This window comes from Caretta caretta, chromosome 2 (assembly GCF_965140235.1).
Source record: "Caretta caretta isolate rCarCar2 chromosome 2, rCarCar1.hap1, whole genome shotgun sequence".
Lineage (NCBI taxonomy): Eukaryota > Metazoa > Chordata > Testudines > Cheloniidae > Caretta > Caretta caretta.
This window is the reverse complement of record NC_134207.1, coordinates 250,706,230-250,734,111: the sequence shown is the minus strand read 5'-3', so window position 1 is coordinate 250,734,111 and position 27,882 is coordinate 250,706,230. Positions and strand designations below refer to the sequence as shown.

General features: G+C 40.8%; 1 protein-coding gene across 3 annotated transcripts in view; it reads left to right on the top strand.

Moving 5' to 3' along the window:
• Positions 1 to 27,882, top strand: part of DNAJB6 (DnaJ heat shock protein family (Hsp40) member B6) — a 101,848-nt gene that overhangs the window by 35,119 nt on the left and 38,847 nt on the right. For all 3 annotated transcript variants that reach the window (XM_048837625.2, XM_048837628.2, XM_048837627.2), the window contains exons 6-8: positions 6,452 to 6,583; positions 7,250 to 7,391; positions 12,052 to 12,122. In XM_048837625.2, the coding sequence (XP_048693582.1) occupies positions 6,452 to 6,583; positions 7,250 to 7,391; positions 12,052 to 12,122 (345 nt within the window). The remainder of the gene's footprint in view (positions 1 to 6,451; positions 6,584 to 7,249; positions 7,392 to 12,051; positions 12,123 to 27,882) is intronic.

The window sequence follows — 27,882 nt, the reverse complement described above, 5'->3', positions numbered from 1 at the left end:
TGTGAGACCTGAAGAAGAGCTCTGTAGCTTGTCTTTCACCAACAGAAGTTGGTCCAATAAAAGATTACCTCAGCCACCTTGTCTCTCTAATATACCAACAGGGTAACAACACTGCACACAATGATGAGCTATTGTCTGTTAATTTCAACAACGGAAGATGACGTTTATAGATTTAAATCTAATTTTGCAACTTGGCAGGGCTCCTCATGTGAGGCACTGTAGTAAGCTATAATTAGATTCAGCGTTACAGCAGTGAATAACTGATTTCCCCCTCTCCCCCTGTCAATGGCAGTTCAAACAACACCCCCCCCCCCCACCCCAGAAATTTCAATGAATCAAAATTTCCATAGTTCAGTTTGGTGAAACAATGTTTTTGTTCCATTCAAAATGCTTCATTTTGGTTTGGAATCAAAGGTTTATATTCACAAGGGGACTCAAGAGCCTAACTCCAAAATTTAGGTGGGATGGTGGTGTTGCTCCCCCACTTTTTATTCAGTAAACCAGTGGTTTAGGGCACTTATCTGAGGGTGGGAGACCTGAGCTCAAGTCCCTTCTCCAGAGTAGGGATTTGAAACTGGGCCTCCCACATTTCCAGATTCAAGTACCTGCTCTGGAGAAGGGACTCAGGCCTATGTCTCTTATCTTAGGTGAGTGCTCTAACTACTGGGTTACTGAGTGAAAAGTGGGGGAGGGAGGTACCACCATTCTGCCTAGATGTTGGTAGGTTCCTAGGTACTAGCCCAAAAAGAAAAATATTTGCCCCCCCGCCCCCCCCCCCCCTTTTTTTTAAAGTAGTTGACCAGAATCAACACACATGCATAAAATGACTTGGTCAACTGGGATCTGCATATTTAGAGTAGTGTTTTGGCTGAAAAATTTTGCCCTCTTCTGGTTAGGCTAGGTCCCCCCCCCCGCCCCCCCCCGGGTAAGTATTTGAGCACCTATGCTTACTACTCAGAAAGTTCTGAACAAGAACAAATAATTGAGAGAACAAATTGTGACCCTCTTCTGGCAACAGAAATTACTACACATCCCCGGGAGTGGGGATTGGAGCCCGAGCCTGCCCATGGCCCCACCACCCTGGGTGGGGGGGTTCAAAGCTGAAGCCCAAGCACTTCTGCCCTCAGCAGGAGGCAAGTAACCGTAGCCCAACTGCCCAGGGCAGAAGCCCTCAGGCTTCGGTCTCAGGCCTGGGCCGCAGCAAGTCTAACACCAGCCCTGGTGACCTCATTAAAATGGGGTCACAACCCACTTTGGGGTCCTGACCCACAGTTTGAGGACCCCTGGTGTAGCCCAATAGCCTGTGTTTTAACAGTGGCCAGTACAAGGTGCTTCAGAGGGAATGGCCAAAACAGGGCAGTTGATTAAGTGATCCACTCCTGTCATCTGGTCCCAGCTTCCAGCAGTCAGAGGTTTAGGGACACCCAAGACCATGGTGATTGTGTCCTTGACTATCTTGGCTAATTGCCATTGATGAGCCTATCGTCCACAAAGATATCTAATTTATTTTCTGAACCCACTTGTGCTTTTGGTTTTCACATCCTATGGGCAAGGAGGTCTGTGGGTTGACCGCATTGTGTGAGGTACTTTGGTTTGTTTTAATTTCATTGGGTGACCCCTAGTTCTTGTGTTATATGAAGGGATAAATAACACTTTTTGTTTTTCTCAACACCATTCATGATTTTATAGACCTCTCCCAGGCCTCTCTTCTAAGCTGAAATGTTCCTGTTTTTTAATTTCTTGTTTGGGAGCTGTTGTATATTCCTAATCTTTGTTGTCCTTCTCTGTATTTTTTCCAGTTCCAATTTTTTTTGATGAGGTGACTGGAACTGCATATAGTATTCAAGATCTGGGTGTACCATGGTTTTATATAGTGGCATTATGATAGTAAGAAAAAATATCTATCCCTTTCCTAATGGTTCCTAACATTGTTAGGTTTTTTGAGTGCCTCTGCACATTGAGTAGATTCCCACCTCCCCCTGCCCCAAACTATCCACAATGAGTCAGATTTCTTTCTCGAGCAGCAACAGCTAACTTAGACCCTGCCATTTTGTATGTATAGCTGGGACTTTTTCCCAGTATACATTACTTTCCATTTATCCACATTGAATTTCATCTGCCATTTTGTTGCCTAGTCGCCCTGTTGAGTGAGATTGTCTAGTAACACTCCAGTCACTGTATCATGGGCAAATTTTGCCACCTTACTGTTCAACCCCTTTTCCAGATCATTTATGAATAGGTTGAACAGTATAGGTCCTTGGGGAACCTAACTGTTTACCCCTTTCCATTGTGAAAATTGATAATTTAGGAAACAAAAGTAGGAATATCTTTTAATCAGTTCCATGAGAGATCCTTCCCTCTTATCCCATGACTGTTCACTTTGCTTCAGCGCTTTTGACAAAGTCCCGCACCAAAGGCTTTCTGAAATTCCACGTACATTATATCAACCAGACCACACTGTCCACGTGCTTCTTGACTCCCTTAGTGAATTCTAATAGATTGGTGAAGCATAATTTCCCCTTACAAAAGCCAGGTTGACTCTTTCCCAATGACTAATATAATCTCAGTAAATTTTTTATTTTTTAGGAGAACTATAAAACCTAGATTGTACATATGAGGGGAGGGGCTTGTACATAACTCGGTGCTCCCCTGATCTATACTGCTGTCTGAAACCAAGATAAAATTACATCTGTCCACAACTTATGTATACATACATTAAATAACTGTCTTTGAATTCCAAAATAGTTGAATTTCAGTAGCTTGATGCTGATTACAGCCAACAATCAGTATGTTATGGAAGCATGTATAGGTTCTGTACAAAAGCAAAGGAAACAAGTCTCTGAGCTTGCAATTCTAAGAAAACAATTAAGATTGAGCAGGGAAAGGCAATATTATGTGCAACGTGATCATAAGCATGTCAAGTTCCATTTTTTACAAATATGCTTGTTCTGTGTGTTAGACTGTAATGTGTCTTTTGTGTGGCACTTAAAATTAAGTGAGAGTAAGGCACTGGTGAAGTGTGCATGGTGTAATCTACAGGGTTTAAAGTGGAGGACTAAGCATTAAAGATGGGGAATGAGGTCTGGGCAGCTTCAGGGTTGCAGCGATGGAAGCAGGCAGGGACATAGACGGGGGGAAACACCTGGAGTCTAAATCTACAGCTATCTTATGAAGCCTAAGTTGGCATAGCCCCCTAGCATAGGTGCAACCTGTGCTGGCAGAGGGAGTTTCTTCTTTTGGGGTCAGAACACCACCTTTCTTGACAGTGTTAGCTACATCTGTTGAAGCATTGTTCTGTCAATATAACTCTGTCTACACTGGGGTTTATTGGTGTAGCTCTGTCAGCTGAGTGTATGGTGGGGTGGTTTTGGTTTTATTTTCACACCCTGACTGACACAGCTCTGCTGATATAATTTAAATGTAGGGTAAGCCCCTGTATCATGAGTAGTGATGGCAAGAGCCTGGAGACTTCCATAGTCCATCTCCTTCATGCTCCTCCTAGCTTGTGTTGCTGTTGTGACCAGGATAAGGAGATAATGGGTCTGACACAGGTCACCTGTAAGTGGCCAGTGATGCAGTGGATTATAAAAATATATAGTATAGCTTTGACATGAGTGTGTTTTTTTTCTTTTTTTATTTTAATGCCAGGTAACTGAAGATAAACTGGACTATAAATAGAAAGCATAATAGTGGGCAGTAATATAATATAGATCACTTGTATGCATGAGTGAATGACCTTCATAACTCACTAGTGAGTCATTCTCTAACTAGCAGGAATAAATTGGACTATAGCACTGTTAACTGCAGTGGCTTTATTTGCTAGCTAATATGCTGGAGTGAGACTCGCATATGCTAGTCTTTGAAATTACTACTCCAGGAGTATGATGACTTGGCACAAAAATATTATTAGAATTTAATATTTCCAAGAGTTTGTCAGATTTGCTAACGCACATATAGTGTTAAAGGTAACCTACAAAGGATTTCTTTCTTTTTAAACATTGAGGTTGTTACAAATCTTTGGGGTTTTTGACGGGAAAAGAGAAGCTGAAAGCTTTTTGGGGGAGAAAAACAATTCCTATATTTTACCTCACAAATTTATAGTCTGGTCTGTATTCCTTGGTTTTGTGGGAGGACCAGTGAGAGTTATAAGGGATTATTGTGAGTTCTTAACATCATATTTGATGGGGGTAAGAGTATTGGCGCTCTCCAACAAAGGCTTCCTTTATTCAAAATGTGTTAATTTTGTCATTCATGTTAAGTAGGTGTAAGCAAACCAAGCAGAGGTTTAAACTGTGGCTAAAAATGCCATTTCCTTTCGGTTCATCTTTTTTTTTTTTTTTTTTTTAAACTTGTAATGTAGTCATTTCACTAGCTCTCAGTAATCTGGCTTCCAGCCTAGGTGGGAACTGGATTTTAATGGGAACTGGGGGAGGGAGAGAACCTGCTCTTGGTTTCTGATCTTCATTTAAAATCAACTTGGAATTCTAATTGGTACAGTGATCATTCTCAATTCACTGAAAATGACAGTGGCCCAGATTCAGGAAAGCAAAGACGTGTTTAACTTTAGATATTGCCTTCAATGGGACTTAAGTATATGCTTAACTCTTATCCTGCATGAGAATATCTTCCATTCTCTGCAACATCACACTGAGATTGGTTTTAGAATTGGAGAATTCTATAGTTGAAGAAAATATAAATGCTATTACAGACCTCGTATGTTGGAAAATAATTTCTTACATTTCACTTTTAAACTATTGTTTTTGCAACATTACATTTTTCAACAACATTTCATCACAGGTCAGGCTAACTTGCCTAAAACTGTTCTGTAGATAACTCATATTTGTAAAATATTTTGTAAATGTTGCCAGTGTCCTGTGCTGTGTAATATAGAATCTTGTAAAGTTCTGCTGCAATGGTAACTGAAATCCAAAATAGCATACGTTCAGCATTAAAGATCTCCACCTTAATGGTACATTGTGTTGTGTAAATCATGGTCCTGCAAAATGCTGATGTTATGCTAGTATGATGTAAAACTCAAACTTCAGTTTCCTTATTTGTAATATTCTAGTGGAATTTCCCTTTTATCTGGACACCTCTTCTGTAACTTTCTATGAAGTAATAACTTCCATATAGGTATTCCATATTTACTTATTAGTCTCTGACCAGTGTTTTATAACCATAAAAAAAATCATATTTGTGCCAGGGAATAGAACCAGTGGCCTGCCAGTTTATTTTTTTTAAATCCAGCTATAGGCTTTTGAGTTTAAGCACTGGCTGAAGGACATTTTGAAGTTAATTTGTGCGAGTCCCAGCACCTTGAGATTTGGCAGTTCATAGCCCCAGCACCTCTGGGCTTTTTACACCAGTTATGAAAGAAAAAGAAAAATTGCTTGAGCCCCAGGACCTCTTTAATTACAAATTAAGCACTGCCTTCAGCTGTGTTTTTTTTCTTCCCATAAAGTTCTTATCATCCGAATTTCCTCTTAAGCATCTAACCGTCCAACTAGTTAACTTAAACTAAAGCATTTGCAGATCACTTAAAGTTGTATTATGACTATTTTAATTCCCTGTTTCCAGTACCCTTTAAATTTCAGTCTTAACGGAACACTAACATACGTTGAGCCTGTCATAAGCAGAGTCGTGGTGGGCGTGGTTCTCGGATAAACCTTGAATGAAATTATACAAGAAGTCTTGAATATTTAGGGGTTGAATCAGACTTAATCACATCAACAAATATTAAGTTTAAGCCCCAAAACACAGCTTGACAGACAAGGTGTTCTACGGAGAGAAGGGCTTCTCTTGTTGTAATTTCAGATGTTTGACATTCTGATGAATAGCAAACAGTTGCCTCTTGGAACCAAAAAAAGTCCTCATTTCTTGATAGCACAATTAAAGCAAAGTGTGTTTTATAGTTAATGGCTATGTGAGGAGACAAGTTCTTAATTACCCAGATGTTAACTGACATGAATTTGGTATAAAACATGGATTTTTTTTTTTGTGTGCATATATGAACATACATAGCTATTGTATAAAGTTTGATTATATAGCATAACTGGTGTGGAACACATTTCTCTGCTGAAAAGTGAATTTCTGCATGTTCCCCCTGATTACTTGTCATTTGCAAACTGGCACAGCACAAAGGAAGCAGGACTTTATTCTCAGCATGCCATTACTTTAATAATAGTACTTAAAGTTCTGGAGACCAAAAAGAGTTTGGGGTGTGAGAGTAATATTGGTTTCTTACAGGTATCAAAGGAACACAGAATTGTTATACTGAATCAAATCTGTGCTCAGAGATTCTGTCAGACAGTGACTAGTACCAGATGCTTCAGAGGAAGGTGCAAGAAACTTCCTTCTTTACTAGAAGTCCCCATACTTATTAAATATAGGAACTACTGAATAAAACTGATCACTGCAACCTCCTGTATTAAAACCTGGTTTTTGTTTGTAGAAGATCCTTTTGATGACTTATTTGGAAACAGACGAGGTCAACGTGGGAACAGAAACAGAGGTGGTGGGCCATTTTTCTCTGCATTTAGTGGATTTCCTGCATTTGGGAGTGGCTTTTCTTCATTTGATACAGGTAAATATTCTAAAGCAAACTTCAAGCCAAATTTAATATTCCTAGAGAGGGAGTTTCTCTGGAACAGTAAATTGGTACAATGCAGTTAAAAAATCATATACAACACTGAGTCCTGTTACATCTACCTGTAGAGTCCCCTAGTTTAAATAGAGCCGCGGTATTGTAGAGTATTATTTGATATAGCTAAAATCTCATGAAAAGAGAGTGTAAGCCCTGTTAAAAAGAAATTGACTCTATTCTGCATTTTGGTCTTTTACTGACACCATTACACTGGACAAGTCTTAACCTCTCAGTACATCAGTTTCTGTATCAGTGTTACTTGCCTTACCAGGGGGTGTGTTCAGTGTTCTTGCAGTCTCCAAAAAAGGGACTGCAATAGTGTGCGCCTTTAAACAAGATTATGAATTCCAAGTGCTCTCAATTATTGGAGCCTAGTTGAATGCTAAAGGCCTAGTTTTTGCAACTCCACTTGAACTCAGTGGGAGTAACCGTTACCGAGCAGCTCTGAAATTGAGTAACTTTGGTATTTGAAATTGGGGAGCTAGAATTAATAGATCAAAATTTGATGGTCCAGCAGACCTTCCTAAAGTAAAAGTTGTTAAATGGTTTCTGATGAAATTATATTTACAGTGCTTTAGTCAAATACTTACCATGTCTTCCCCCCAGGTTTTACTTCGTTTGGTTCACTGGGACATGGGGGCCTTACTTCATTCTCCTCTACGTCATTTGGTGGCGGTGGGATGGGTAGCTTCAAATCGGTATCAACTTCTACTAAAATAGTTAATGGCAGAAAAATTACTACAAAGAGGTAAGTGATATAAACAAGATAAATGTTGTAACAAAAATGAGGAATCCGGTGGCACCTTTAAAGACTAGCAGATTTGGGCATAAGCTTTCGTCCCCAAATAAATCTGTTAGTCTTTAAGGTGGCACCAGACTCCTCGTTGTTTTTGTGGATACAGACTAACACAGCTACCCATCTGATACTTGGTACCATGCAAGTTGTTGTAAAAGAATTCGTCAATATTTTTCTGATGATAACTTTCTTTACCCTTACTGTTTTGGTTTCCCAAAATGTAATAACTTAGATATCCAATTCTGTGTGAATTGTAATGATAGACCTATTTGATTCTCTTTTCTTTCCCTGCCTTTACAGGATGGTTCCCTGCTACAGTATGTGTAAGGATGCAGAGGTTGGACAAAAAGTACCTAATGCCCTGTAGCCAAGAGCTTATTCAAAAGTGGGGGAAAACCCTTAGCAGCAGCATCCTGTGTAGCCTAATTGATGGATTGGTGTATTGATTAACTTCTTTTCTTTCACAGTAGTTGATAAGGGTTCAGTTTCTTGAATAGCTACAGCATCAGAAAGAATACCAGTGTTGTTAGAATGAGACCTGAGGCGTACAGGACAAACAACTGAAGTTTATCACAAGTCCCTTTTTATTAGCAAATCTACTAAACAGATAGGTAATCCCACAAACACTGAAATACAACAGCAGATAGAGTGTAATGTGTTTAGCCCTGTGACTGGCATCACTCACATCTTCTACGGGGATCCCCACAGTGTTGGTCAATATACTCATCTTCATTGTCATTGTTATCACCAGTGGGTGTCATCCAAGGCATGTAGATTAGCATACAGTTTTTATAATGTGTTAGGCTGATGCCCACAGGGGTTCATGCATATTTATGAAGGTTTCCACCCCTTTTCCTCATTTGAACTTCCATCTCCCACTACCTTTTGGAATAGCCAATAAAAAATGGGACCGTTTGTTAATTTTCCTTATTCTATTAATATTTACATTACTGAGTCACCATAACTTGCGGCTAACACACTGAAATGGCTTCAAAATCCAAAAAAATATTATAACCAGCTTTCACCAGTTCATTACAATATATATTTCCTAAATAGCAGCAGAAAGTTTAGCAGCAATGGAACAATCTTATGATATCTTGTGATGTAGGGTCATTGCTATCTTGTGACAAATTTTGATCTAGGTCACTTACTGGTTAGTTGCTTTATGTCAAGTGTGTCTTTAGTCCTGAGGCCTTGTTTGGCTAAGCTAAATATCTTACAGGCCTGAGGGCTGTAGGCCATGTTACAACATTAATTCTTTTATTTCCCCTTTATATCCTGAATATATGTGATCTCTTTTTATGCTTGGGTATACCTGCTGAGAAGCTCAGCCACCTGTCAGCTGCTGGGCAGGGAGTGGATACTGGGATTCCCAAAATGCTGCTATCAATGGAACTTGCTCAGGGGTGATGCATCTTTTAGTACTGGCTTTTAGCTAGTAAGCGTCTGAAAACTGAAGCCCTCCTCTCTAGGCTGCTGGAAGAGAAAAGGAGTATGCTCTTGCTTTCCCTTCACCGGTGGGGCTACTGATTGGGGATTGGGAGGCCACTGTTTTGCTCCAACCCCAGCTTTCTGGTTGTAAGTAGCATGAGAAGCGTAGCAGATGGTCTAAGCTATGCTCCAACTTTCCCCAGCCTCTGTTTTGAGTTGACCCTCCCATCCAGTAGGCTTCCCAAGCAACATCAGTGAAAGTGAACTTTTCAGTGTCCCTACTGACCATATGGATTTGAAGTGCAGATAGTCTTGTCTCATCTGTCAGGTAAGCTAAGAGCAGGAGTTAAGGTTCTCCACCAGGAAAAACATATTGCTCACTACTGGTGAGTGAATGTTCAAACACTACACACATCAGAACCTCTCCTCACTATTTTACACCAGTCCTTGGGGAAACCCTCTGCAAATATGAAGTAGTGACAAAATACCATGCAATAAATTAAGGATATGCATCACAAATGTAATTGACAGTTGTCAAACTGAAGTGTTCTTAGTACTTATGAGGTCTCAGCCCAATGGACTCTACTAATACCACATACTAAATCTTTAAGAAGTGGAGCGAGACCTCTAGGTTTTTCTTTGAATTATGCAATCTGTAAACTAGCAAAAATGCAAGGTTCTACTGTATAAGTTAACTGGAGAGGTGTCCCTTAGAACAAACCTCTTGACACATTTTTGTAATTAAAGTGAATTAGTGACAGTGCCAGAAAACCCCAATGTTTTTTGGTATTTATCCAGTGTCAACTGGACAAATACCATGACACAGAAACTGCAGTCCTTCCTTAGTCATTGAGCTACAGTTTGCGTTCAAAATGATGCTTAGACAAGGCCTGGGTAACCAGATAGGCCTTGCATCATGCCCTGCAAGTTAGCAAAATCAAGCCCTGGCAAACCCATGTGGAAGAATTTCAATAGAGCAGTGGTTCTCAACCAGGGGTCCTTGGCCTTTGGCAGGCCATGAGCAGGTTTCAGGGTGTGTACGCCAAGCATGGCCAGTGTTAGACTCGCTAGGGCCGAGGGCAGAAAGCCGAAGTCCTGCTGCATGGGACTGCAGCCCAGAGCACCCAGCCCCACTACCCAGGGCTGAAGCCAAAGCCTGAGCAACTTAGTTTCACAGTTCCCCCTGATGTGGGACCCAAGGCAGTTGCTTACTAACTCCTAATGCTGGCCCAATTATTGTGTCACAGCTGGGCTGTGGAGTTTTTATAGCATGGGGGGGCCCTCAGGGAAAAAAGGTTGAGAACCTCTGGAATAGAGGACCTTCTGTCAGCCTGGAGGAACTGACCTATCTGGACTATGAAGTAGAAAGCCTCTGCTGTTGGCTGGGAGGCTGTCTCTGTGAATGTAATCCATTACATAACTTTACCCATGGCTTTTGTAACCAGTTAAGAGGCAGAGTCATCTCAACCACTTAAAAGTAACATGGTACAGTTTGTGTCCACACAGCAGCTTTTTAGTCCTCACAACTACTTCATATGGTCAAACCATTGTATAGTGGGTTCTGGGAAAATCTGGACAGCTGTTTCATAGTGCATCATGAAGGAATCAATAGCTCAGACATTCAAACAGAAAGCAGGGCAGTACCTCACATTGTGTCCTGTTGCATAGACTTGTGAAGAACAGGCCAAATTAATTACTTTATGCAGACATGATTAGAAGATTCTGTCCACAGAGCAAACAAGTGTGGCTAACTGCTTATAGGAAGACAATTGTTTCAGTCTAGGAGCAAAATGCTGTTAGCTGGGGTGGTGGTTAACAAAGTGGTAACTCTCTACATGTAACAAACGATGCTTAGAACAACCCAGGCCGCAAACTTGTTACAAATGTTAAGGTGCAGGATGGACAGGATCTCTATCTTTAAGTTTAGTAGAAATAAGACTGAATTGCTCCCCAAAGCCGATAAGAAGCCAGTGCAACATACAGAACACAGATGTACTGTGCTCAACATAACTAGCACTCTGAGAAAAGGGGTGATGTTTGAATGATGACAATAATAGTATACTTTTGAAAGAAGACTACCATCTTGTGACCAAGCGAGGAAGAGTTCCTGGCCACTACTACTACTTACTTTGTCTCTGAAATTTGGGTATAGTTATATAATTTAAAGAAAAAAACCCAAGCAAACATTGTTCTCTTCAAAGACAACTACCTGCTCTTTCTCAATGTTGACTGATCAGAGTGCATCTGCCTGTTCATCAAACTTCCTACAGACCACAGCAACTATTGTCTCTGATTCTTCACTGGGTAGATCCTTCCTCTGTCTGATCATCAAAACAGAATTCTATCAATTGATTTATGAAGTGAAAAGCTTCTACATATTTCTGTACTCTAAACACAGGTTACTTATGGACAGTATGTAATACAGACCAGCCCTAAATATGGCTTACGTTTGTGCTTTGAACAAGCAATTATAATTCAGTGACAAGGGAATAAAATGGACTGCTTTGCACACCGAGAATTGCACATTAAACATTTTAACAAGGGGAGGTAAACCCTACATGCATTGTCAAGATTGCCTGGTGAAAACCATTTAAGAGATGCAAAAGTTAATCCTGCTTGTGAACCTTAACTTGGCCCTGTTAAGCACATGCTGTGTAGCACTATTTTGGTGCTGTTGCACATGTTCTCTGTGGTGGTTCATCCTGCTTAACTAAAACATATCAGTGTAATATTGTGGGGAAAATATACACCATAAAACACGCTATGCTGAACACATCTGTCAGCCTGAACTGCCACAGTTCCTAACTACTACTTTTAACTGAAACTCAAAACTAAAATTGCATATGATGCTTTTTGAATGGGAGGGTGGGGAGAAAAGGAAAGAGATGAGAACTTCAGCCTAAGAGGAGAACTGTGATTATGGAGAATAGAGTGCCACTTCAGCTGCAGTGACTAGGAGTCACTTCCAGAAAGGCTTTTCAGTGGGGTGGGAAAGAAGACGCTAATTGTTGTGGCTTCTCCACTGTTGAATGTGTTCACTCACTTACTGCAGTTGCATCAGCCAAGCTTTGGCCCTAGACTTGGCAATGTATTTCATTTCCTAAATATCTACATGTGTGGTGTACTTTGATCATATTGAAAATGCTTTAAAACTATGATTAAATGAATTTTTGTCTTACAGAATTGTTGAGAATGGACAAGAGAGAGTGGAAGTTGAAGAAGATGGCCAGTTAAAGTCATTAACAGTAAATGGTAAGGAGCAGCTGCTACGCTTGGATAACAAGTAATTCAACGCACGTGTTAACAGAAATTTTAAGCTATAACAAGCACCATTTGAGGAGTAACGGGAACATTTTTTTTGAAGATTTCAAACGAACTCTTTCAGTATCTGTACTTAATCTAAAGTATTTATAAACAGCTCATCGGAGCTCATGGTATTTGTCATAGACTTTTGAGTTAATTGTTGGGACCACATCAGTAGGACCATTTTTTGTCCTTAAATTGTTGTAAATTTCTGTATGCACTTTGCTTTTTATTAAACATGATCCAAGGTTAGCTGTGATCCTTCAGTAGTGCTAGGCAAAATGTACACTAACCACTAGCATGAATCTTGCTTTTCCCATTTTGTTTGAAATGTGAGCCAACTAGTAGTTTGTCTGCTGTGAAATTAACATTTCAAGGATGAACTTTTCAATAATTTCAACTTTTTTTTAATATTTAGTAGTGAAAGATGTTAATACGTTCCTAGTAATGCATTTCTGGTTTAAATAAATTAAGGATGTTTTCTAGTTGTGCATGAATGCCAACAACTTAGTAAGTTCTGACAATGTTTAAATATGTAATGTTTAAGCCTAGGAAAACAAGAAAAAGTAAAGCTGGTGAGCTGGGTCTTTTGTCAATTGCTAAATTCAAAATGAATAAATGCTGATGTTTGTGGTGCATTCTTTCATGGATGGCATTTGTAGCCTTCTTGTGTCTGTGTGATTTGGGCAAGTGGGGAACCATATTTTGCTTTTCAACACCTGCTTCCTTCAAGCTTCAGGCCAAGGGGCTTTTCTTTGCAAATGTTTTCTTCAATATGACTGAAAACATGGCTTATAGTTTCCTTTCCAAACCTATATGTGAAGTATCTATCTATAGGGTGTTTTCCCCAGAACTGGCTGGATAACTGTCACTTTCCCCCCAATGTATACATTTCAACTTGTCCGAAAGTAATATTCTGCATTGTCTTGTAACTAAGATGTTGAACACAAGTATACAATATCTCTGAAAACACTGCATTAAAAGCCCTTTTCTTCCTATATGGGGCAACATGCCCATCTGTAGATAGACTTCCACAAAATTATCTATATCTGTCAGTAAATGAAAAGCAAACCCAAAATATCTATATTAGCGGTGTTTTCTAATGTTCTGGCATTGATGTAAAAGGAAGAGTAACTGTGATTCATAAATGTCAGCATCTTCAAAACTAAGTTGTCAAGGAAGTGAGTAACTATATAAACCCGCTATTAATGCGGTGTCTTCAGCTGCATAGACTTGAGTACCATTGGTTTACACACTTACTAACCAACATTAAAAATGCAGAAAAGTGCCTTCTTACATTAATGGAATGGGGAGTGAGGCAAAGTACTAATTTGTAGATTTGTAGAAAATTTGTAGATTTTTCAAAGCTAGGCAAAAGCAATGGTTTGCAAGGGTCCTCTATGCCTGCTTTACACAGTAGATATTTATGCTCTTTCATCAGGTATTTTGTGCACTGGGTATTTATGTAGAAGTGATGCATGTGCAGTTTTATGCATGCAGCTAGCACTGAACATCTGGCCTACTGTGAATTATTTAGCCTAGTTTAACTTCCAGATATGTTATATAACCTTATGTAAGACCTCAGAGTGTATGGTTTTGAAGTGATCAGTTAATCCTTTCCAGAGAATACGGTCTGTGATGTTACACTAATGAATGTCTGAGAATTAAAGTTCAGGAGGTAGATGGAAAAAATTGGCAAACTATTCTTCAGGATAACTGATTCAACTTAAACCAAGAACATAACCTAACAAATTGTATTAATTGTTGGTGACTGCAGTGAAGTTAAACACTGAGGTTACAAAATTTTAATATTTTCTCCCCCTCAATTTATAGTCAAACAATTAAAGAGGGTAGGAGAAGGAATGAAATATAAAAGTTATACTTTAAGGTTGGGAGATCAAAAGGTATGTAAGTTTTGAGATTCTATGACAAGGTCTTGGCATATACTTTAAAAATGTAATCTAGCAACTCTACATTGTTTCCTTGTCAGTTTTCCTCTCTTGCACTTGTTGCCGAAAAGATGACTAAACAGAAAAACAAGAAGTTACTTAATGGTTTGAAATACATTTGTAATTAGGTCTGAAAATGTTAGCCACAACACACACCCCCCCTTCTACTGGCATGACTTCAGTGTGTTACAACTCCTACCTATGAAATACATGTGGCTCTTCATTTAGCTGTTTGGCATAAGCTGAGTTGTAAATTGCATAGTGAGAGCTTAACATGGTGACTTCACTTACGACCCAGTCTGGATGGTGCTTTCTCTGCCTTCAGATTTCCATAGTTGATGTTTTCAGTGGTAGGCTCCGTGCGGCTATGAAACATGGCAACATTGCACTCCTCAAGTAAAAAGAGAATACTCCCCCCCCCCCCCCCCCCCAAAAAAAAAAGCTGGCCAGTTGGTCCAATCACTCTAATTAGTCAATCAGTAAAAGACCTGCACAGTATTTAAAAAATAAAAACCTACACACAGTCATCTGAGGGAGTTGACCCTTGAACCAAATAACTGTTTTTGATTTGGTCCCGGCTCTATTACTTGACTGGCAATCCCACTTCCATGTATAGTGGTGTAAAGACTTTAAGGCTCCACATTGTTTCAACATGCAGAGTGCTGTTTCAGAATAAAGTCATACTTCTCACTCTTTAATTGTCACTTGCTGTTCATTCTGGATATAAAAATCAAATCCTGACCTCCACCCCTTCCTCCCCCATATAGATCCATTGTGCACCTGCAACACAAGGGTATAAGTTAGGCTTCTGTGCCTGAGACCCTATGACTGCATGTCTCTGGTAGCCTTACTGTGTTAGAATTGTCTCGCTACTGTAATACAGAAATACATGACTATTTTGTGCTCTGTTGAAAACCCACTTTTATTAGAATGCATTTAAGAACTTTGCATCACTTTTCTTACTAATACATTCTTTTCATGCAAGACCTGCTCCTTAGGAGTGAAGGGTTACTTCGGGCAAATTTAAAGCCTCATTAGCTTTCCCTTCTGCATGGCCAATAGAAAAATTTCTAGTAACTGGTAAACTTTTTCAGTTCCAGCAAATATCTGCACAATGCTTTATCAAATATGTAGAGTAAAATGGGACTAAATGGAAACTTGTCCTCTTAAAGCTTTTTGCCTAAAAGTAAGAAATTTCGTGCAGATGGAGAATAAAATGCTAAATATTGGACATCTGAAAAAGCAGGGCAGGACATATGCTAAGATTAAAAAAAAAAAAGCTTCCTTCAGATTTAGAAAAATTAGAGGTGGTTTCTAGGACTACTATCCTTTCTGTGATCTGGACTTTCATACTTTTCAGTCTATCGGTAGCATATAGTATTCTACTAATGCTTTTATTTGGTGAAACATCTCAGCCCCTTCTGGGCAAAACCTAGATAATTCTTCTTTACAGGGCAGTAATTTAAGTACTGCATGTTATACTATATAATATGTGGGGGGTTGGATTATCCAGCTTTCAGTAGGACACAGTCACAAACTGCTTCATAAACTAATGGTTTTGGTTTTGTCTGAATGTATTTAGGTGGCAACATACTATTTTGTTTAATCTTTGAAATGTGTTGGATGGGCTAGCACCAGCAGGAGAGTGAATTTGTGTGGGGGGGTGGAGGGTGAGAAAACCTGGATTTGTGCTGGAAATGGCCCACCTGTTGATCACTTTAGATAAGCTATTACCAGCAGGACAGTGGGGTGGGAGGAGGTATTGTTTCATATTCTCTGTGTGTATATAAAGTCTGCTGCAGTTTCCACGGTATACATCTGATGAAGTGAGCTGTAGCTCACGAAAGCTCATGCTCAAATAAATTGGTTAGTCTCTAAGGTGCCACAAGTACTCCTTTTCTTTTTGCGAATACAGACTAACACGGCTGTTCCTCTGAAACTTTACTGAGGTAGTCAGTCTTAATTTGTAATCCATAAGGAATCTAAAACACACTGAGCTATATGGTGTAAATGACACAGCTCTGCACATATGTTGTATAACATAGTGTGTGGGCTGCAGTTATAACTCTGAATTGAATTGTTTTGTCTAGTCAATAGATGAAATGTCATTTTACCATGGGATTGATGTCTAGCATGTTTCAGAAAAACTTGTCCCTGCTGCAGTTTGTCGTGTCCTACAGTAACAATAAATTGTCACTGTTTGCAAAGCTACTGATATGAAACTTTAACTTCATAAAATTCAATCAAAAGTAAAGTCAGTAATAGCTTGACACCTTCCTGTCTGTGTTCATGCTCCTATTCGACTTTCCTATTTGTGTCTGCCTGGCTAAGCACAGTGGGTTTTATGTAAAAGTGATGCTTCTTAGTGTTTGTGTATAGTTGTGCTTCTGTGTGTGGTATTGTCTGTGGGAAGCAGCGTTGGTCAAGGAGGTTTGGAGACTTGAGTCTCTAAGTCTGCCTGTGTCCTGTTGTCATAGTGAGTGGATTCACGTCTCTGCTTCAGTTTTTTCATCAACGTAGGCATAATACCCACTTTCAAGACTAATCCAAGTAAAATGGTTATACCAGGGTTGTATTACGCTTGTAGTTAAGGTTTATTTTAAAATATAGGATGGCATTTTCAAAAGCACTCGGCACTGGCCTAGCTATGCTTCCATTGACGGTGGTAAAACTTCCACTAAAATGGAAGAATAATTACCCAGATTGCTCAAATAAATTGGTTAGTCTCTAAGGTGCCACAAGTACTCCTTTTCTTTTTATCCAGATTGAGTATTGGGAAGACACACCTCTTGCATCAATGCTTAGCACTGCTGCTTTAATAATAATAATAATAATAAAAAATAATAAAAAAATTCCACAATATGGATGCACTATAGGTATTAGTTATCCTGCCAGCAAGCTGCAACCCTGACTTTAAGGGAAAAACAGTTCTGTCAGTTCAGTTCTACCCATTCTGTCCAAGACTTGTTTACTTCGGAACTGAATTGTGACAAAAATTCACTTCCTAGACTACCAACCATATAGCTTCCTTCTTATCCCTGGGTTTGAAGTGACTACAAGTAAAAGGTTTTCACCCCCTCATTCAGTTCTCTTGGCTCACCCAAATCCTTCAAATAATATTAAGCAACTTGAGAAAATGGGTTTCTCTTAAAGATTACTTGCAAATAGGGACTTGTATTGCTTTATTGCTAAGACCCAGAAAGATCTTAGACTTTGGACTGTTAAGGCCTGTACAGTGCACATGCATTATGTGAGGTTGTCTACATAAGATAAATTATATCTTCAGGCTTCTAATTACAGTGGGATTTATTGTTTGTTCTGAACTTGGATTTAGTAAAACTCTCCCATTTGTAATAAAAGGGAATGACAGATCAAATTGCCTCAATGCACTTCTTTTGAGTTTGGTACCTTTTTACAGTGATGCTTTGCTGTTATCTGCCTTCCCTATACAAAGGGAATATTCCTGCCTTCTCTGCTGTGCTATTTTTATTATATTTAGGGCTTGTCTACACTACTGGCTGGATCGATAGGCAGCGATTGATCCAGCGGGGGTCGATTATCATGTCTAGTGTAGATGCAATAAATCAGTCGTTCTAGTGTTGACTCTGGTACTCCACCTCAAAGAGGAGTGCAAGGGGAATCGACGGGAGACGCTCTCCCGTCGAGACACTGTGGTAAGTAGATTTAATTACGTCAACTTCAGTGATGTTTTCACGTAGCTGAAGTCGCATAACTTATATTGATCCCTCTTCCCACCACCCCCCTCCCCAGTGTAGACCAGCCCTTAGAATGCGGTAGTGCTCAAAATGTGCTTCTGGTTTCCTCACATAGAGGAAGACTCTGTCCCATTCCTGAGGCAGTACCAGTCTAAAAAGGCAAGGGCTGGTGGGTGGGAGTGCAGAGAGACAGCTCATCCAAAGGATGGACAAAATGGACAAAGATAAATAGAAGATTTAGGATTAGTCTACACCAGCAACTTATATCAGTATAACTACGTCGCTTAGGGATGGGGAAAGTCCATTGAGAGGTCAATATAACTGCATCGAACTGCCAGCGTAGACAGCACTGTGATAGAGGGCTTCTTCCTTTTGCCCTAGCTACCACCTCTCGGGAAGGTGGATTACCTGTGGCAATGTGAGAAGCTTTCCTGTCAGCAAAGCTAGTGTCTTCACTGTGGCAATGTCTCAACTACAAAATTGTCTGCCTAAGTTTTATGTCAGCATACAGCCATTGTAGTTAGTACATTGCTTGTGCATGTGCACACTTTGCTCTTTGGTGGTGGTACGCGTCCTCACCAGGAGTGCTTGTATTGATGTGCAGTACACCTGTGGGTAGGTATCCGACTGTAAATCACTACTGTCCAGTGCAGGGTGTTTTGGGAAGTTTTTGCAATGCCTGACGGGGCCAAAATGAGTCACATAGGGATGACTGGGAGCATGGGGTCCACAGTGTTCTCCATCCTGTAATTCTATCTGTATACCACAGTATTTTTGCACCTTTTCAAAATCTGCACAAACCTTGCTGTCTGCTATATCTGACAGAAGCTTGGAGCCTGCACAGCTCTGCACTATTGTCATGAGCATTGCAAGCGCAGGGCATGCAGTCTTGCAGTATTTGAGGAGCCGTGGGGAACATGATGATTCACTGGAGATTAGATTACTACGGTATGTAGAAAGAAACAATTCAAGGTTTGTTGGTGGCATTCATGGAGCAGCTAGAGATGGTAGAGCACTGCTTCTGTGCCCAAGAAAGAAGCACAGACTGGTGGGAGCACGTTGTCATGCAGGTTTGGGATGACAAGCAGTGGCTGCAGAACTTTCGAATGGACAAGGCCACATTTCTGGATCTGTGTGCTGAACTCGCTCCAGCTCAAGGACAACAAAATCAGCTATGCTGACAGTTGAGAAGCGAGTGGCAGTTTCCCTGTGGAAACTGAATACTGGCACAGTTTTTCACAGGCAGTGATGATTTTAGCTGATCTCACTCCTGAGGGTAACACAGGCTGCTGTTGGCATCCCAGTGACACCTGTGACTGTATGCTGCTGGCCTGTGTACTGCAATAGTGCCTGCTGAAGTAGTTAGTGAGTGGTGTAGGAAAGTGTCCTGCTGTGGCAGAAGAAAGAAGCAACCCTCCTCAGAAACCTTCGGCAGAGGATTGCAGAGTACCTCCACGAAAGTTTCATTTGAGATCTCTGTGGAGGATTCATAGAACATCCTGGTGGACATAAACTGCTCTGCCTAATTCTAGAGGGGAATGAAAAGTAGATAGGAACGCTGTCTCTCTTAGCAGTTCCACTGCTGCTTCTAGCACAAGTGAAAAGGAGCAAATCAACAGATGAGCTGCTACTTTGGGAGTTCCAGCCGTATAATTTCAAAGCAAACTACATACTTACCAGAGGCTCCTTGTCCTATGTCAGACTCAGTCGTGCTCTGCTGGCGGGACGGCAGTGGAAACAAAAACACATCCTGCCTCACTGCATAGCTGGATCCCCCTAGCAGCTCTCCACCAGATCAATTGTTGGCCTTGCTGGCTTTCTGGTACGCCTGCTGTAGCTCCATGGCTTTCATGCAACACTACTGCTGATCCCTCTTGTAGCCCTTCTGCATACCCCATGCAATCTGCTCAGATGTCCACATTTCTATGGCTGGATTGGCACTGTGCCTGTACAGCCTCTTCTCCCCTCAGGCCCAGGAGATCCAATATCTCCTGTGTTCTCCAGGCAGGAGCACGTCTGCAGCGTGTAGCCAGCCTGGTCAGCTGGGCAGCTACACTCAACGGGAGAACTGCTATGTTTGCTCGCCAACCTGGAAAAGAAATTTCGTGGATCTTTTAAAGAGGAAGGGCAGCTTCCTGTCTACCTGACCCCTGGGCAGCAGTGTACACAACAGTGACCAGAGCAGTCAGTGTGGGACATTGTGGGACAGCGCATGGAGGCCAGTGACAGTCGATGTCAGTAATGTGGTGTCTAAACTCACTGTGCTGACCTCACTGCATCAGCTTTGACTCTCTGCCAGTCAGGAAGGTTGTGTTATTAAGTCGGTGTAGCGGGACACTTGTTGGCGGGAGTCAAATTTGAGGGCTTGTCTTCACTACGGGCTAAATCGGCACTGCTGCGATGGATGCAGCAAGCATAATTTTTTTTTTTTTAGTGGGTCTGGTGAAGATGTGATAAGTCAAAGGGAGTGTCTCCCACCAACAGTGTGGTGTAGACACTGCTGGAAGTCTATCTAAACGGTCAACTTAAGTTCTGTAACTTAACTAGCGTAACTTAGATAGACTTAGTGTAGACCAGGCCTAAGTGGTCACACATCCGGAGCTAGGGCGATGTGAGCTGCCTTGCATTGCCCTAACCATGCAGTGTAGACCAGGCCTGAAGTGCAGTAGCTGCATCACTGCAGCTTTTTAAGAGTGGACATCTCTGTAGTTATGGATGTTGTGAACGGGAAACTGGGTTTCATATAGGATTTAAATGAGAATAGTGGCTTTGCAGCAAGGTGGATTGATTTTTAAATTGGTTTAGATCATGATTAAAACAGATTTAAATCAGCTAGCAGGAAACCTGAATATAAAGAACTGGTTTTAGTCTTTTTAGCCATTTTTAGTTTTAGTTGGTTTTAGTCATTTTGTACTTTTTCCTAAAGAGGTTCATTCTCACTGGCTGATATAACCATTAAAACATGGTGTTTTGCCACCATTCATTGTCTTTCTGTGAACCAGAAGGATTATGCTAAATTTAGTGTGAAGTATTGATATACATTTAATTATATAGCTTACACTTCTTGAGATTCTTAATTTTAATCTTTATTTTGAAAGTAGTGAATACACCTCTATCCCGATATAACGCTGTCCTCGGGAGCCAAAAAATATTACCACGTTATATGTGAAACTGCGTTACATTGAACTTGCTTTGATCCACCAGAGCCTGCAGTCCTGCCCCCCCGGAGCGCTGCTTTACTGCATTATATCCGAATTCATGTTATATTGGGTTGTGTTATATCGGGATAGAGGTGTACTTTTTTTTTTTTCTCCAGGTCAGGATTTGTGTTGTAGTGCATTTGGGTGGAAACTGGGATTAGAGTACAAGAACAACATTTGAATTTTGTTAAATAAAACTACTTTAAATGTTTGGCAGAAAGGTCTACTCTGCCAGTCTCAGGAGGAACATTGCCAGCTTTCAGGTGCTTCTGGCAAAATGACTCTCCTCTGGGACATGTTTATTTATGGAACGACTCATGCAGGAGCATGGAAGAATTAAAATCCATCATGCTGGAAGGGCATCTGATAGCTGGGGATTCCTTGCTGGCTGCTTTGGATACATTTCATACAATCACCTGCACCATGGCCACATCAATGGAGATGTGAAGATCCTCCTGGCTCCAGTCATGGGGAATACTAAGGGGAATGCAAACCATGAGACGGACCTTCCATTTGAGGACTTGTGATCAATTCAAATACAGGTGAGGCCCTCAATTCATGAGGATTTAAGAGCCACTTCTCTGATCTTATATGCACCAGACCAAAGGAGACAGCACATCAGACTACAAACCTCTTTCAGTCAGCATCCCTCTCCTTTATACTTTTACAACTCAGAGGGAATTGGAGCCACTGAAGGAGAAGCAAAGGTCCAGTACAGATAACCCATGACCTCTTTCTTTGCTATGACTCACTTGATAGCAGGCTTCTTGCCAGAGTTCAGAGCCTGGTATAACATTTGGAGTATCTCTATCCTATTTATCATATTTAGCAATGGCCTTTTTGGGGGGAACATGGGCTAGAATCGCTGTGGACAAGTGGGACCAAGAGATTGTCAGCAACAGGTGTATTGCATACAGTTCCTGTTTCTCTTCAGGGACCCCGTATGAGATACTGTTGAAGCAAGAAGCTAACTCTCTGCATCTTGGAGCATTTAAAGAGGTGCCCTTATGTCAGGTGCTGACAAACACCACAGCTATGCATTATGTCTATAGACAAGGAGGAGCTAGGTCATCTCTACTCTGTCAGGAGGCCATTTGGCTCTGGACTAGCTGTATCTGTCACTGGATTACACTGTTGGCCCCACATTTTACAGGTGTTCAGAACATATTAGCGGATCACTTCACACTACAGTTCTCGGGCAACCCCCAGGTGCTGACTGAGAACCCAGTGTTGTAGAGCATCATTTGCAAGTGGAGATTGCCACAGACCAGAACAAGAAATGTCATGTTCTACTGCAAAGTGGGTTCCACTCCAGGCTGTCCCTCATGCTTTTCTCATCCCTGGACACTGGGACTTATGTATGCCTTCCCGACCCGACCCACCCCCCGACCCCCCCCAGTCCTCATGACTCTAAGAGTCCTGAGGAAACTGAGGCAAGATGCTGGATCAATGATAACAGTAGTCCTGGCTTGGGCCAGGCAGTTTAGGTGTTTGAATCTGGTGGCTCAACACAGTTCTGATTACTTTGCCTGACAGTCTGAGAATGATAGCCATATCCTACACATGCAGCTTTGTTACATTTGGATGCTGGTTTGCTGATAGCCATAGAGAGAAGCAGTTCAGCTGAAGTTCAGAATATTTTTCTCCAAAGCAAAAAGTCTAGTTGAGACATACCTTTACAGCTTGGCATCTCAGCATCTGTTTTCTCCCTTTACAGCATTCAATTCAGCAAAACTGGCTATTTACTAGACTTAAAACAATTTGCACTTTCTATTCATAGGGGTCCATCTAGCATCAATATCTGCACGTTACTTTCCTATCAGGGCCACACTATTTTTTCCCCCCCTACTAGCTAGATTCCTTAAGTGCCTTATCGGTTTTCCCCTAGTTTAGGAGCCCCCTTCGCTCTTGGGACTTCAATAGATCTTCCCTTTGAGCCCTTAGCAACCTGTTTCTTATACCATCTCTCAGTGAAGGATACCTTTTTAGTCATTTGATTACCTTAAAGGGTAAGGGAGAGTGAGGTGCTCAGGGACGGGTCCCCTTATATAGAGTTTTATTAGATGAGGTTTACACTCAAGCCTCATCTAAATTTTCTTCCCAAACTTATTTCAGTGTTCTGTAGGAACCAACTTATTTCCCAGTTTTCTTCCCCATGCCTCATTCAACCCCAGGAGAATATAAACTTCATACACTTTAAATTGTTTGGCAGTTCCCTTACTATCTTTTAACAGTTCCAAATCAGGAACTTGCCTAATATGTTCATTGCCTTAGCACTATCAGCAAAGGGTCAAGCAATATTAATAATTATCAGTGTGTTTCCAAATGTATAGGAACATGTTATGAGTTAACAGTTAGATCCATCTAGCCAGTCATTCCACTTTCAGATAGGCAGCAGAGGCTGTCTGAGCTAAAATCCCTAATTCTGAAACTTGTAAGGCAGTTCCATGGAGCTCGGTCTACACATTTGGCACTCTTCTTTGGTAGAGGCTTCCAGATCAGATGCCTGTTCTGGCAGCGCCACCCTGAAGTCACTGTTTTAAGTATAACTCCTAGAACCCAAGAAACATAAGTGTGTGTTAGTCACCAAGAGGAATCCATGTGGACAATTTCTCAAAGAACAGAATGGCTACTTACTTTACAGGAACTGATTTTTTTTCAGCTGTGTTGTCCATATGCATTCCGTGGCCTCTCCTGCTTTTCTGCTACTATGGAGTCCTACCCCTCTAGGATTCTGTAAGTGTGAAGAAACTGAGGGATGATTGGGACTGTTCCTCCCTCTCTGCCCTAAGGTAGGTGTGTGGGTGTGTGTGTGGTGGGGCAAGGGGACCTCTAGAGTACAAATGCAACCCCAATGGAAAAAGATCTGATCTTGCATGCATGAGGCGCATGTGCACCAAAAGTGGAATCTATGTGGACAACACATCTTGAACCACACTTATTGTAAGGTAAGCAACCATTCCTTGTCAGTGGACAAACAAAACATTGCGGTTGTTGGTATTGCTGAAGTGGAGAAAACTCTAAATGGTGATAAGGGACCAACGGTATACCTAGGACCTTGAAGGTAGTTGTAAGAAGTTTTCATAGAACCTGATGCCCTTGTATTCTTTGTATCTCGGCCCTCAATGGAGCACCCTGCAGCTACAGAGGGTGAAAAGATAACATTACTACTCCTGAGGTGAAGAGATCTATTGCCATGTGGTGCTTTTGTGGTAGAAAAAGGATCATGACTGGGAGTTTGCACTTGATATATATTTATTTTAATTTGGATACTGCCTTCGTGTGTGTACGTCTTAAAGCTTTCTCTAATAAAGCTTTGAATGCTTACCTTAAATTTTGTGCTGTTACAATTAAATAGCCTGTCCCAAATTATTTTAATCACATTTGGTAGGATTTTATATTTCTAAGATTACAGAAATATAACTTCCTTTTTCTTATATCTGTCTCTCCCAGAATTGTCTTCATGAGACTCATCTATGTAGACGCTTAATTTTGGTTTTTACCTTAGAATCATAGGACTGGAAGGGACCTCGAGAGGTCATCTTGTCCAGTCCCCTGCACTCATGGCAAGACAAAGTATTATCTAGACCAGTGGTTCCCAAACTGGGGTTCTCAGAATGTTACAGGGGGTTCACCAGAAGAATTTCTCTAATGGCAGCCAGAAGCCCCTGGGCAGTGGAGGCAGCAGGTGGGACCCGGTTGCAGGGCAGACAGCTTGAGGCCCCAGGGAGAGCAGGCCCGGGCAGTTGGGGCTGGCAGCCCGAGCCCCAGCGGTCAGCAGGACCTGCAGCCCGAGCTCAGTTGACTGGGGCAGTCATCAGGGTCCAGCAGCAGGAGCCTTGCGGAGTGCGGAGGAAATTTAAACTTAAATCCCTGGAAATACTCATTTTTAGGGGGGGTTCATGAGATTTCACAATTTAGTGAAAGGGGTTCACGGACTGTTAAAGTTTGGGAACCACTGATCTAGACCATCCTTGACAGGTGTTTGGCTAACCTGCTTTTAAAAACCTCCGATGACGGAGATTTGACAGCCTCCCTATGCAATTTATTCTAGTGTTAACCATCCTGTCAGGAAGATTTTCCTGATGTCCAACCTAAACCTCCCTTGCTGCAATTGAAGCCCATTGCTTCTTGTTCTGTCCTCAGCGGTTAAGAACAATTTTTCTCCCTCCTCCTTGTAACAGTGTTTTATGTACTTGAAAACGGGTATGTCCCCTTTTGTTTAGTCTTCTCTTTTCCAGACTAAACAAACCCAATTTTGTCAATTTTCCCTCATAGGTCATGTTTTCTAGTCCTTTAATCATTTTTGTTGCTCTTCTCTGGACTTTCTCCAATTTGTCCACATCCTTCCTGAAATGTGGCACCCAAAACTGGACAGAATACTCCAGTTGAGGCCTAATCAGCGCGGAGTAGAGCAGAAAATTTTGTTTCTTGTGTCCTGCTCACAACATTCCTGCTAATATATCCCAGAACGATCACTTTTTTTGCAACAGTGTTACACATATTTAGCTTGTGGTCTACTCTCACCCTCAGATCTTTCCACAGTGCTCCTTCCTAGGCAGTCATTCTCCATTTTGTATGTGAGCAACTGATTGTTCATTCCAAAGTGGTGTACTTTGCATTTGTCCTTATTGAATTTCATCCTATTTCCTTCAGACCATTTCTCCAGTTTGTCTAGGTCATTTTGAATTAATGCTATCCTCCAAAGAACTTGCAACCCCTCCCAGCTTGATATCGTCCGCAAACTTTATAAGTGTGTACTCTCTATGCCATTATCTAAATCATTGATAAAGATATTGAACAGAACTGGACTGAGAACTGATCCTTGCAGGACCCCACTCATTATGCCCTTCCAGCAGGACTCTGAACTACTGATAACTACTCTCTTGGAATAGTTTTCCAGTTATGCTCCCACCTTATAGTAGCTCCATCTAGGTTGCATTTCCCTCATTTGTTTGAGATGGTCGTGAGACGGTATCAAAAGCTTTACTAAAGATACAAGATATACCACATCCACCACTTCCCCCCCTTATCCACAAGGCTTGTTATCCTGTCAAAGAAAGCTATCAGGTTGGTTTGACAAAATTTGTTATTGACAAATCCATGCTGACTGTTACTTATCTTATCGTCTAGATGTTTGCAAGTTGATTGCTTAATTATTTTCTCCATTATCTTTCCGGGTACACAAGTTAAGCTGGCTCCTCTGTAATTCCTGGGGTTGTCCTGAGTTCCCTTTTTATAGACTGGCACTATATTTGCCCTTTTCCAATCTTCTGGAATCTCTCCCATCTTCCATGACTTTTCAAAAATAATCGCTAATGGCTCAGATCTCCTCAATCAGCTCCTTGAGTATTCTAGGATGTATTTCATCAGGCCCTGGTGACTTGAACACATCCAACTTGTCTAAGTATTTAACTTTTTTTCCCCGTTTTAGTCTCTGATCCTACCTATCTTACCACAGGGCTTTGCGCTACTTTAAAGGCTTGTTTTTAAAAACACATTCATTTAGCTAAACCAGTACAAGCTTGTGAGTAGACAAGGCCTAAGAACGATCACTCAGCCAGTCATGTACATATTTACTTATTTTTTTCTTCCAGAAAGTGTTTAACCTTAAACCTTTGAAACCACAGGAATTTTGCAGTACAATCTGAAGAAATAATTTCTGTGCAGGTTCCTCACTTTTTTGGAACAAATACTACCTTTAAAGCCTAGGGGAACACTAATACAACCTTTCTACCTTGGAGTTTACCATAAGTTTCCTCAGACGTAGTATATTATCCACACTTCATTAATCAGATCTTTAAATTTATTCATAAGGCCTTGTCTAAACACAAGTTGTACTGCTTAACTATACTGTTATAGTTAAAGTGGTATAACTCCCATGTGTGGAAGCAGTTCTTCCAGTATAAAAGTGTGTCTACATTGCGGGAAAGAGAATACATTATACCAATTGCATTACTTAACTATGTTAACAATTTTTAGAGATTTCAATAATTTTTATCAATACGAAATGTGCATACGCTTCCCAGTGATTCAGAACTGGTGACCCAGCTTTTTAAGGACAGTTGGTCATTTTTATTTAATGCAGGTTTATTGAAATGTATCTTAGATGGTCAGAAAAACGTCAATTTTTTTGGCAGAAAATACCGTTTTGCCCAAATTGAAACACTTTGGGAAATGGTATCTCTTTCACAGAAATTTTGTTGGGGGGGGGGAGAACAGGGAACAAGTTGTGAGTGTTGAAATGTCCTTTTTGCATTTTTGGGATGAAACAATTTGACTTCATTTTGAAACTACTTTTCTTTGATTTTTTTTAAATGTTGTGTGTTATATAATATGTTGAATATAGACTTTGTTGAAATGAGATACTTTGATAAATCTGAAATTATCTTTTTTGTTGCGTTTTCTTTCATGGTGATTTTAGAAATGTTCAGGTTTCATTTAAAACTGGAATGAAAACAAATCTTGAAATCCCCAAATTCTTGGCAAAAATGTTCATCCTCAGCACAGCTGTAGTATACATTGACGAATTCATCTTCTGTCAGTCTTTGATTGCATAGCAAGCAACACTTCATCCAGAAAATGACAAGTAGTGGGGCTTGAAGTAGGTTTAGAACTGGAGAGCTAAAGGTAGCTAAGCTTCTGTTAAGGTGTTAGACTCACTACTAAGTTTTTGAAACGTTACTTAAATGCTGTCTGTGTTCAGTGCTGTCCATGACTGTTAAGATCACGTTTCCAAAGCACTGCATGTTTAGAGCAGCAGGTTTGAGTTTCTTATTGACTTTGAGCCATCTTGAAAGTACTAATCAAAACGATATAATCAAGTACAGTCAACCTTTTAATG